We start from the raw sequence: 12,932 nt of genomic DNA, 5'->3' as shown, positions 1-12,932 counted from the left end.
GCAATACAGGAAGACACACCAGAAGGGCACTGATATGAATTTTGAGCCAGCCATCATATAGTATCTATCTGCCACAGACCCCTAGCTCACACCACATACAAAATAATTTTCAGATGGATTAAAGAAGCATAGGTAAAAAACAAACCTATGCAATTATTAAAAGAAAGAAAATATAGGGATGTACTTCTATAACCCTGGAGTAGGGAAGGCCTTTTTAAGAAAGGCAAAAAATCTAGAAAATATAGACATATTTTAAATTAGATTTTATTGCTTTCCACATTGTAAGAAAGTAATTGGTACTATCATACTTAATGATGAGAAACTAAATGCTTTCTCCCTAAGATTGGGAACAAGGCAAGAATGTTGCCTTTCTCCAGTCCTATTCAACGTTGTCCTGAAAGACATAGCTAATGCAATAGGACAAGAAAAGAAAAAGAAAGGTATACAGAATGGAAAGAAAGAAAATAGTTTTGTTTGTGAATAATGTGGTTATGTAGAAAATTTCAAAGAATCGACCACAAACTCCCAGAACTAATACATAAGTGCAAGGGGCAGCATACAAGGTTAATATATAAAAGTCAATCGCTCAGCGCCAGGCCTGCCAGACACCTGTGCCCTCCTGCAGCCACCTGCTGCTGCTGCCGCTGCAGCCGCCAGCATGTTGGGCCCAGATGTCAGGACGCCCTCCACCATCCAGATCATGCAGCCAGATGACACCAACATAGCCAGCAATGTCCACGGGGGGACCATCCTGAAGATGATCAAGGAGGCGGGTGCCATCATCAGCACCTGGCAATGCAACAGCCAGAACGGGGAGCGCTGTGTGGCCACGCTGGCTCAGGTTGAGTGCACCAACTTCCTGTCGTCCATGTGCATCGGGGAGGTGGCCCACGCCAGCGAGGAGATCACCTCTACCTCTAAGCACTTGGTGGAGGTGCAGGTCAACGTGTTGTCTGAAAACATCCTCACAGGTGCCAAAAACCTGACCAGTAAGTCCACCCTCTGGTATGTGCCCCTGTGGCTGAAGAATGTGGACAAGGTCCTTGAGGTGCCCCCTGTGGTGTATTCCCGGCAGGAGCAGGAGGAGGAGGGCTGGAAGCGATATGAAGCCCAGAAGCTGGAGCACATGGAGACCAAGTGGAGGAACCGGGACATTGTCCAGCCAGTCCTCAACCCAGAGCCGAACACTGTCAGCTACAGCCAGTCCAGCTTGATTCACCTGGTGGGGCTTTCAGACTGTACCCTACATGGCTTTGTGCATGGAGGCGTGACCATGAAGCTCATGGACGAGGTCGCTGGGATTGTGACTGCACGCCACTGCAAGACCAACATCGTCACAGCTTCGTGGACAACATTAATTTCCACGACAAGATCAGAAAAGGCTTCGTCATCACCATCTCAGGACGAATGACCTTCATGAGCAATAAGTCCATGGAGATCGAGGTCTTGGTGGATGCCGACCCTGTTGTGGACAGCTCTCAGAAGCGCAACCGGGTGGCCGGTGCCTTCTTCACCTACCTGTTGCTGAGCCAGGAGGGCAGGTCGCTGCCCGTGCCCCAGCTTGTGCCCGAGACCGAGGACGAGAAGAAGTGCTTTGAGGAAGGCAAAGGGCAGTACCTGCAGATGAAGGCGAAGCGACAGGTCCACGCGGAGCCCCAGCCCTAGACACCCTCCTCCCGCTGTAGCCATGGCAACAGGCCCAGCATCCAGTCACTTAGAAGATACCCCCTTGGCCAGAAACCCAATTCACATTGAGAGCTGGTGTTGTCTGAAGTTTTTGTATCACAGTGTTAACCTATATTCTCTCCTGCAAACCTACACACCAAAGCTTTATTTATATCATCCCAGTGTTGATGCTACAGTGTTGTCCCAAGTGCCGGGAGGCATTCCATGGAAACCCTCAGGAATGCTTCCAAGCACACTGTAAGGTATGGGGAGAACCCAGCACCACTAATAAAGCTGCTGCTTGCTTGGGAAAAAAAAAAGTCAATTGCTTTCTTATATAACAGCAATTAACAACTGGAATTTGACATTAAAAACACAATGCCATTTACATTAGAACCAGAAAGAAGGAAAGATAGAAAAAAAGAAAGAGAAGGAATGAAGGAAAGAGGAGAGGGAGGGAGGGGAGGGAAGTAAGGAAGACAAGCTGACTTAGTCATAAATCTAACAAAATATATACAGGATCTGTGCAAAGAAAACTACAAAACTCTGAGGAAAGAAAACTCTGGTAAATAAATGGGTAAATATTTCATGTTTATCAATAGGAAGACTCAATATTGTTAAGATGTTAGTTCCTCCCAACTTAACCTATAAATCTAACACAATTTCAATAAAAACTCCAACAAGTTATTTTGTGGTTTTCAACAACTTGATTTAAAAATTTATATGGCGAGGAAAAAGACCCAGAATATCCAACACAATAATAAAAGAGGACAATGTCAGAGGACTGACCCTACCTGACTTTAAGATACTGTAAAGCTACGGTAATCAAGACTGTATGGCACTGGCGAAACAATAGGCATATCAATCAATGGAATAGAATAGAGAGCCTAGAAATAGACTAATACAAATATAGCCAATTAGTCTTTGACAAAGGAGCAAAGGTAATTTAATGGAGAAAAATCTTTACAACAAATAGTGCTGGAGCAATTGGTACAAATGCAAAATTAGTGAATCTAGGCACAGACCTTATAAACTTCACAAAAATTACTTTAAAATGGATCATAGACCTAAGTAAAATTGAAATCCACAAAGTTTTTAGCAGATAATATGGAAGAAAATTTAGGTGACCTTGGGTTTGGTGACGGTGTTTTAGATACAACACAAAAAACGTGATTCATGAAATAAAAAAAATTGCTAAGTTGTACTTCATTAAAATTAAAAATTTCTGCTCTGTGAAGGACACTGTTAAGAGAATGAAGGACAAGCCACAGACTGGGAGAAAATCATTGCAAAACACATATCTGATAAAAGACTTGCATCCAAAATACAAAAAGGACTTAAAGCCTAATTTTAAAAGTTCTGAATAAGCACCTAAATAAAGAAGACACACAGATGGCAAATAAGCATATTAAAATATGCCCAATGTCATATGCCACTAGGGACTTGCAAACTAAAACAACAATCAGATATCACTATATGCCCAACATGGCTAAAATCCAAAACACTGACAACACCAAATGCTGGTTAGGACATGGAGTAACAGGAACTCTCATTTATTGCCAGTGAGAATGCAAATAATACGGCCACTTTTTTTTTTTTTTGAGACAGTCTTACTCTGTTACTTAGGCTGGAGTGCAGTGGCATGATCTCAGCTCACTGCAACCTTCACCCCCCCGGTTCAAGCAATTCTCGTAGCTCAACCTCCCTAGTACCCAGGACTATAGGTGGGCACCACCATGCTCGACTAATGTTTTGTATTGGTAGGGCCACTTTGAAAGATAGTTTAGCAATTTGTTACAAAGGTAAACATAGGCTTACCATAAAATCCAGCAATTGTGCTCCTAGGTGTTTACCATAATGAGTTAAAAATTTGCCCATGAAAAAACCTGCACATGAATATTTACAGCAGCTTTGTTTGTAATTGCCAGTAATTGGAAACAACCAGGATATTATTCTTCAATAGATAAATGGATAAACAAACTGTGGCACATCAGTACAATGGAATATTATTAATCATTAAAAAGAAAGGAGCTATTAAGCCATGAAAAAGCATAGGAGAACTTTAAACGTGGATTGCTAAGTGAAAAAAGCCAGTCTGAAAAGGGTACATGCTGTTTGATTCCAATGATATGACACTCTGGAAAGGGCTAACTATAGAGATAGTAAAAAGATCAGTAGTCTCTAGAGATACAGGGGAGAGTGGGAGGAATGAATAGAGCATAAAACATTTTTAAGGTGATGAACTATTAAGGTAATACTGTTATGGTAGATATAGGGTACTATGTATTTGTATAATAGAGTATAAAACATTTTTAAGGTGATGAACTATTCTGTGTAATACTGTTATGGTAGATATACGGTGCTATGTATTTGTCATCATACATTTGTCACATAAAATTGTACAACACAGAGAATGAACGTTAATGTAAACTACAGACTTTAGTTAATAATAATGTATCAGTACTTGTTAATCAATGGTAACAAATACCACACTGATGCAAGGTGATAATGATAGGGGTGTGCACATGCATGGGGTTGGAGAGGGTGCAGGGCATATATGAGAACTCTGTATTTTCTGCTTAATGTTTCTGTAAGCTTTATACTGTTCTAAAAATATATCTATTAAAATGTTTTAAAACAATATACTTGGAGAAAAGTTGAGCAGAAAATATAACAGACAATAAGGTAACTACACATTCTAGTTTTCTCAGAACACTTCTAGTTTATATTTGTTGTCCTGGTGTCCCATCTGGCTTAGGATTTGTCACTCTCAAAGTGTGTCACTTTGGACAATAGCTTGTATAATTGCCCTGGACAAAAGTTGTTATTGTTAACATATTAAAAACTATTATAAAGTAATAAGATAGTCCAGAAGAAAAATGGGCAATATATGTGGACAGGTGTATTAGTTTGATTCCATAAAATCCCACAGATAGGTGGCTTAAACAACAGGAATTTATTTTCTCACAGCTCTGCAGACTACAAGTCCAAGATCAGATATTGGCAGGTTTGGTTTTTTTCTGAGCCCTCTGTCTTCAGCGTGCAGATGGCTGTCTTCTTGCTGTGCCTTTCCGCTATGTGTGCTCAATTCTGTGTCCTAACTTCTTTTTGTAACACTAGTCACATTGGATTAGAGCCTACCCATATGACTCATTTTACATTAATTACTTATTCAAAGGCCCTATCTTGGCTGGGAGTGGTGGCTCACACTTGTAATCCCAGCACTTTGGGAGGATGAGGCAGATGGATCATCTGAGGTCAGGAGTTCAAGACCAGCCTGACCAACATGGTGAAACCCCATCACTACTAAAAACACAAAAATTAGCTGGGCATGGTGGTGCATGCTTGTAATCCCAGCTACTCGAGAGGCTGAGGCAGGAGAACAGTTTGAACCTGCAAGGCAGAGATTGCAGTGAGCCGAGATCACGCCATTGCACTCCAACCTGGGCAACAAGAGCAAAACTCTGTCTCAAAAATAAAAATAAAAATAAAGGCCCTATCTTCAAATACAGTTATATTATGAGATGCTGGGGACAAGGACTTCAACATGCAAATTTTGGGGAGATTCTATTTAAGGTTGGCAAGAATGTAGGAAAATGCTATTAGTGAGAGAAATAGATACAGCTTTTTTGGAGGTGAACTTAGCAGCCTCCATCAAAATGAATATATGCATATCTTTTGACCCAGAAGTTTCACTTTTGAGACTTGATCCTACAGAAATACTCAGAGAGGCTCAAAGAAGCATGGCTGGGTATGGTGACTCATGCCTGTGATCCCGGCACTTTAAGAGACCAAGGCATGTGGATTGCATGAGGCCAGGAGTTTCAGACCAGTCTGGGCAACATGGCAAAATCCTGTCTTTACAGAAAATACAAAAAGAGCTGGGCATGGTGGCACACACTCATAGTCCCAGCTACTCAGGTGGCTGAGGTGGGACGATCACTTGAGTCCAAGAGGTGAAGGTTGCAGTGAGCAGAGATCACACCACTGCACCCCAGCCTGGGTGACAGTAAGACCTTATCTCAAAAAACGAAACAAACAAACAAAAACAAAGAGGCACGAATAAAGATATTAATTACAATATTTCTTGTAATAATAAAAATTTGAAAAAAATATTTAAGTTTCTATTGATAAACAAATAAGCTATGGTATATCTATACTGTGGAATACTAAACTGAGGTTAAAAAGAATAAGGTAGATCTATGATAAAACGAATATCATGTGATATCTGATGAATAAAGTAAACCTATGATAAATGGAATCATGAAACATATTAAGTAACTCAAAAAGAGAGAACAAAGAACAAAGAATAAATGGAATAACTAGAATACAAATAGAAATATGGTAGATTTAAACTCAACCATATCAACAATTACATTAAATGTGAATGATCTAAACACCACAATTAAAAGGCATAGATTGTCCGGTTGTGTTTTTTAAAAAAATCATGATCCAACTATATACTGCCTACAAAAAAAGCACTTTAAATACAGTCATAAATAGGTCAAAAAAGAATAATATCATAAACATATATCCTGCAAATTTAATAAAAAGAAAGCTGGAGTAGCGATATTACTATCATACAAAGCAAATTTCAGAGTAAAAAATATTTCCAAGGATAAAGAAGTTTATTTCATAGTGACAAAAGGATCTATTTATCAACAAGACATAGTAGTCTGAAATGTACATGCACCTAATAAGAAAGCTGACTCAAAATACATGAAGCAAAATGAGATAGAACTGCAAGGAAAAACAGACAAATGCATAATTATAGCTAGAGATTGTAAATCCTCTTGTTCTTATTTTGTAATTTTCTATTCTTGTTATATGGGAACCTCCTTTATCTGTTTCACTTTTTAATCAAATGTAAGGCCCTTTCAGATCACTTTTTAGTCTCTAGTTCCTCTGATGTGTGTTATTCCATTTGTTGAGTCAGTAGAATATCTTATCTTGGCACTTGGAACTTTCCCATCTATTTTATAATTTTTGTGTGTAAGCTCATCTTCAATAAGTGTTATTTTTCACAGGAATTCTGTAAGTGCCTTGAGTTATTAAGGCCTTCTTATGGGGTTATTTCACTATTCTTCTACTCTTTTTGGGATTTGTCCTTTCTGACCCTCTGTGGTTACAGGTTTCTGCTTCATTTCTGGTACCTGGAAATTTTCTTTTTCTTGCTTTTGATCTTAGTTATCTTTTAAACTGAAGTTTTATATACAATGTAATAAAATGCTACAATTATATAACATTTCACTGTTTGGAACAGATTTGGGAAACTCCCATGTCTGATTAAATTTTAGCTTTGACTGGGTGTCTTAATGTGTCTCCTATAACAAAATCTTGAAGTCAGCCTTCACCTTCTGTCTCTCCTTGTTGTCCTTTGTCCTGGAATTAAAAAGTTACTTTACAATAAATTGAAGTTTGTTTTGTTTTGTTTTTAGCTGAGAAAAAAAATGACATTTTAGGAATACAAACCGTGTCTACCTTTTCAGATGGAGACTGGAATTTGCTTTGTGGAAGATATTTTTTTTTTTGTTTTGGAATGTACCACTAGAGTTGACCTATTGAGCTATGCTAATATAAAGCAGCCAGTGTCTACCTATCATTCTTGGGGAGTATGAGAAAGCCCTGACAGTCCCCTAACAGGGATTACTTAGTCTGAGATGTTAATACCCTTTAGTAATATACATGTAATGAATTTGTTGAATTATGTCTCTGAGGATTGTTTATTTAGAGCACCACCATCTCCTAATTTGGAATGAAACTATTTTATGCCTGAAATTGGTGTGTTCTTACAAAGTTGTGTGTGTTACTCTGGGATCAGTTGTTTGCACAAGATAAGGAGCTGTAGTGGAGAAGAATGTGGGAGAGAAGGGCTCACTTCTTCAGCTTAGGCTGGAGAAATAGCTATGCAAGTGAGCCTGATGGGGCCCTGCACAGCCAACCTGGACCTGGGAGTTGGTGTCCCACTGAGGTGCTATTTTAACCTGCCCATCCCAGCTTTGGGGAAATATCCTAGCCAGTATATATATATATATATATATATATATATATATATATATATCACCTTATTATCAATAATGCAAGGAAGAGGCTAATTCTGGGGTAGGCAAGGGGATGTGGGAGGCAGATCTTAGATGTGAGTGAGAGGAAAAAGCACTTCCTGAGGCTGGGGAGGTTGGAACAGTTGCTTAGACCTGCGCTCCAAGGAGGGGGATAGTTGGGATAGGCCCAGTGGTGGAAGAAGATTCATCCTTCCAGCTTCATGCAGCCGGTGGGTGAGGTGGGGAGGGGACCTATGAAAGACTTTGTAGGTTTGTGTTTTTTTTTTTTTCTGAGATGGAGTCTCGCTCTGTCACCCAGGCTGGAGTGCAGTGGTGCAATCTTGGCTCACTGTAACCTCCACCTCCAGAGTTCAAATGATTCTTGTGTCTCAGCCTCCCAAGTAGCTGGGATTACAGGTGTGCACCACCACGCCCAGCTAATTTTTGTATTTTTAGTAGAGATGAGATTTTGCCATGTTGCCCAGGCTGGTCTCAAACTCCTGACCTCAAGTGGCCTGCCTCGGCCTCCCAAAGTGCTAAGATTACAGGGATGAACCGCTGCATTTGGCCATGGCTATAAATATGGTGAAACCCCTTCTCTACTAAAAATACAAAAATTAGCTTGGCGTGGTGGTGGGCACCTGTCATCCCAGGTGCTAGGCAGGCTGAGGCAGGAGAATTGCTTGAACCCAGGAGGTGGAGGTTGCAGTGAGCCGAGATTTCGCTACTGCACTCCAGCCTGGACAACAGAGTGATAATCTCTCTCAAAATAATAATAACAATAATAATAAATAATACATTATTTAAAAAAAAATTGTAGCTACTTCAAGTCATGGATGGCCCTGACCAGGGTGCCCTCAAAAGGCCTTACCAACACCTGACCCACAGGGATCAACTTTATATCTTAATTTCTTCAGAGAAGAATCCATCATATGCTTTACCGTAATACAACCAGGGCCAGAGCCTGGAGGGCTTTGCACACCATTTGAAGGAAGCTGACCTTACCTTGTAGGCCACTGAAGGATATTAAGTGAGATGGTGATGTGATCAAACTTGCATTACAGAGAAACGCCCCAGGCTTTCTCATGAATTTATAGACAGCCACAGTGGATGCCGGCTGTTTTTATCTGCCCAGCACCTCTTCCACCCCTGCTGCATAACGGAACCCCTCTTTTCTGTGGGGAACCTTTTTCAATGTGATTTGGGCAGAGCTGACCCCAGTCTCTTCAAAACCAGAGAGTGTGCTCATGACCCATATTGGCCAGGCTGGTCTTGAACTTCTGACCTCGTGATCCACCTGCCTCAGCCTCCCAAAGTGTTGGGATTACAGGAGTGAGCCACTGCATCCGGCCAATTTTTATTTTTATTTCTATAGTTCTTGGGGTATGATTGTTTTGTGGTTACAAGGGTAAGTTCTTTAGTGGTGATTTCTGAGATTTTAGTGCACCTATCACCTGAGCAGTGTACACTGTACCCAATGTTTAGTCTTTTCTCCCTCATCCCCCTCCCAAGAAGTAGCTATGCTTCTATAAAGAACAAAGCAGGTGAGGTATGATGGCTCACACCTGTAATCCCAGCACTTTTGGAGGCTGAGGCAGGAGGATTGCTTGAGGCCAGGAGTTTAAGACCAGCCTAGGCAATATAGTGAGACCCCGTCTCTGTTTTAAAAAACAAGAGGAAAAAGAACAAGCAACTTGTCTCGAACATGGGGAGTTCTGGGGTCAGCCCCTTGAGTGACCTCAGTTTCTAAGTGGTAGGGAAAGAAACGTGTTCTCATCTACAGCCAGAAGGATCCCAGGGCTGCCCTAATATACCGAGGAAACCACTCAGTCATCTTAACTGGCTGCTAATGAGCTGATCCATAATTTACGAGTGGCTTCAAAGCCACTTTTCTTGCTTTAAGAGAGAGCAAAAGGAAGGCGGCAGGGGAGACATGAGTCAGACCTGTCCTTTTCTGAGCTGAGGTGGTTTGTGGGGGGGCCAGGGTGAAGGGGGCATAGGGGGTGGGTGCACACAGGTGTGTGTGTGAAGAAGGAAAGGGCAAGCCTATTTCCTGCCTGATCCTACCAGGGTTTCTATAATCCCCTTTGTGAAGGTGACCTGAGGACCTGCCTTTGACAGAGCAGACCTGGATTTAGACTTGAAGATGATGAATCTCCTCCTGCCCCTTAGTGACTGCTCTGAACTTTCCCAAGTTCTGCTCTTCTTGCTGATCACTTAGTAAATTACACACAAAAATAAAACCCAGGTGTCTGCCATTTGGATGTTTCCAAGTCCTACGGCCTTATGGAGCCACCTTGCTTTGTATCCAAGAGAAAGTAGATCAAACCCTCAACCCACAATAGAGAAAAACCCAAGGTTTCCTGCAATAACTCTGGGGACTTGTTCGCAAACCCCTTTTACTCTGATATTCTGTTTCTACTGAAGTCCAGTCCTCTCTCCCTCTCTCCCTCCCTCCATCCCTCCTTCCTTCCTCCCTTCCTCCATTCCTCCTTTCCTCCCTTCCCTCCTTCTTTCTTTCCATCTTTCCTTCCTTCCTTCCTTCCCTCCTTCCCTCCTGAGGCTGCTATCATTTCTGCCTTGTATAAAGACGAATGTAAAACATAGATTCTTTTCCTTGATTTCCTCCAAGAAGCTCTAGCATAAGGCATATGAAACACGTTTTTCCTGTGTGTAACTGAGAGAGCTACGTTGCATTTTAGCATAGAAAACACCTTAAGGTTGATATTCTTTGGCCGTGTCCTCTATCCACCTCCCCACCCTGATGAGCCATGTTGCCTCCTTAAGACCCAGCTTCCACCAGACTCATTCTCTCTTTCTCTTTCTCAGACAGCCAGACTCCCATAGCATCCTTTTCCTTTCTCCTGTGGAGTAGTCAGCCCCCATCCCCCACCCCAGACTGCATCTGGGCCCATCTCTGTCTGCTCAGAAACCCACTAAGGACCAGCTTTGAAATTACTTTTTCCTTTAACACTACCAAATTATCCGTCATAACTCCTTCCCCTAGCAGCCTCTACAGGCATGTAAAAATGCATCATCCTTTTGATATGAATTATACCACCCACTTAGGAGGCAGAAGAAGCTAGAATAATTTTGCTGGTTGTTTAAATAGCAGCTTTTTCTTTTCTGTTGCTCAAGTTTAACTATAGCCCAGAGATGCTTCCCTGGGCCCCACCTGCCTTGTTGGATAAATCTTATCCCACCTGGCTCCATCCTGCACTTGTCAGCACCTCCCTAGCCACACCCTGCTTCCCCAGTACACGAGACTTCTCAAAATAGCCTAAGTCCTTATGTCCTCGTTCTCACTGCCTCCCAAGCTGGAGTATCAGCCATGGGGCACCCTGAGCCATAAGAAGGCCCTCTTTCCCCTCCTCCAGTGAGATCTTAGGGCCCTGCTGCTTGTCTGGGGTCAGTCTCCCATGCCACTCTGCCTCTGTGTGGCTAAGGGTCTCCTAGTGTGCGATTCAGGCCCAGGGTCCCTAGCCCTGGCAAGTCCCCAGCACCGAGCAGAGCCCCAGGCTCATGAGCAGCACTCCAGACACGTTCACCTGCCTCATCCAGAGCTGCAGTGTGTCCTAGGCCCAGGATGGAAGCAGTCAGATGGGAATTCAGTCTCTCAAGGGTTGCACAAGCTGCAGCCTGCTCCTTGGGCTGCCCTGTGGTTTCTGAGCAGGCAGCCTGAGGAAGAAAAAGGAGTCCTGCTCTGGGAAGCAAGACACAGGCCAGTTCCGCTCTCAGCTCACTCCAAGTGCTGGGCAACGGCTCGCCCCTATTTGGGCCTCTGTCTGTCATCTGAAAAAGGAGGGGCTGGACTCGATAAGGCCCAGAGAGCTCCTGGGAAGGGGCTAATCTTACCTCTGTCAGGAGTTCACTGTGGCGCCTGGAGCCAGGCGACCTGCGAGGGCAGAGGCTGTGCTGCCCCAGCTGGAGGGATGAAGGCTGCACCAACTCCTGGCCTGGGGTGTCCCCAGGATGCTGGCACCCTGAAGAATGGAGGGAGGTCAGTATGGCTGGGGTGCAGTGGGTGAAGGAGAGAGCCACTCCGGATGGGGCTGGAGAGACATGCAGGGGCGCACAGGCTACTGCAAGGTACCGGTGTTTTGTTGTTAGTGCAATGGAGTGCCACGGAGGAGGTTTTTGTGGGAGGCCTGACATGATCTGATCTGTGTTTAAAAGATCGTGCTGCCTTCGTGCAGAATGGGCTAAAGGGAGGCCAGAGGGGAATCAGGGCCATGCAGGGGCTGGCACAGAGGTCCGGGCAGGAGAGGAGGGTGCCAGACGAGGGAAAACGGTGGGGATGGAGGCAGAAATGAATATTTTTGCAATTAATGTGGTAGGTGAGGATATTGGACAACCGGGGTTTCTTACCACCTACTTTCCAGCGATTTCTCCAGGACTCAGGTACTTCTGGCTGTCTACATAGAATGCGGCTAGCTAGCCTCAGGAGGAAGTGTGGTCAGGTGGGCTAAGGCTCACCAAGCTTCACTGCTAACCTAGAAAGTGACTAAGGTGGAAGGCTGGTGTCTTCCTCCCGGTGACTCCAGGAAGGGTAGGAACTGCTGGGAGCAGAGGTTGGGGAGCCTGTGCAAGAGGTTGGAGCTTGGCCACCCCACTGCATCAGCACTGGGGAAGAACACCCCAAATGTCATCAGCCTCCAAGCCCAAAACCGGCCTCGCCCTCAGCCCTGCCCTGCAGCAGCAAAGACCAGCTCCCGCAGACCAACCAGCTGAAAGTCAGGAACCCTCTCCTCTAGAGGTGCTTCAGTCTCAGCTCGGTCTGCTCCAACTCCCAGAGGCCTTTGGGCTGACTTCCTGCTTCCAGCTCTGCTGGCCAGGGGTGGCTGATGGGGGCAACTCAATTGACTGGGTTTGCCTGGCAGGTGGGTTGGTGCTCTCTGGGAATGGGGATAGAGGCAGGATCCTGCAACAGAGGAAGAGAGATAAGAGCAAATAGGGTCTTGGTGTGAGAGGGGTGGGCCATTTGCTAAATAAAATTTAAATCCTTGCCTTGATGGCTGCCAAGAAGAGAGAAGTGACTGATGAAAACCATATGTCTCTAAGTAAGTGGAAAGAGGAGCCCTGCTTGGTGAGTGGAAGATGTTGCTGTTGGTCTCCCATGCAATGGAAAAATCTCCTGTTCTCAAGAATACAATGTTAAGAGGCACTCTGAGACAAAGCACATTTCGCAATTAAGTAGTTTACAAGGTCAGTAAAGGAAGGACAAAA

At 43.6% G+C, this 12,932-nt stretch overlaps 1 protein-coding gene across 1 annotated transcript; it reads left to right on the top strand.

Moving 5' to 3' along the window:
- The first annotated feature begins 597 nt into the window (after positions 1-597).
- Positions 598-1,985, top strand: LOC108315899 (cytosolic acyl coenzyme A thioester hydrolase-like). Its single transcript, XM_037744605.1, is given in 2 exon segments — positions 598-1,340; positions 1,343-1,985. Coding segments are annotated over 2 exon segments (1,005 nt in total). The 5' UTR covers positions 598-658; the 3' UTR covers positions 1,666-1,985.
- Positions 1,986-12,932: the final 10,947 nt, after the last annotated feature.

The sequence above is a fragment of the Cebus imitator genome, unplaced genomic scaffold (genome assembly GCF_001604975.1).
Source record: "Cebus imitator isolate Cc_AM_T3 unplaced genomic scaffold, Cebus_imitator-1.0 Scaffold180, whole genome shotgun sequence".
In the NCBI taxonomy this organism is placed as follows: Eukaryota; Metazoa; Chordata; class Mammalia; order Primates; family Cebidae; genus Cebus; species Cebus imitator.
This window is presented reverse-complemented; position numbering and strand designations above follow the sequence as displayed.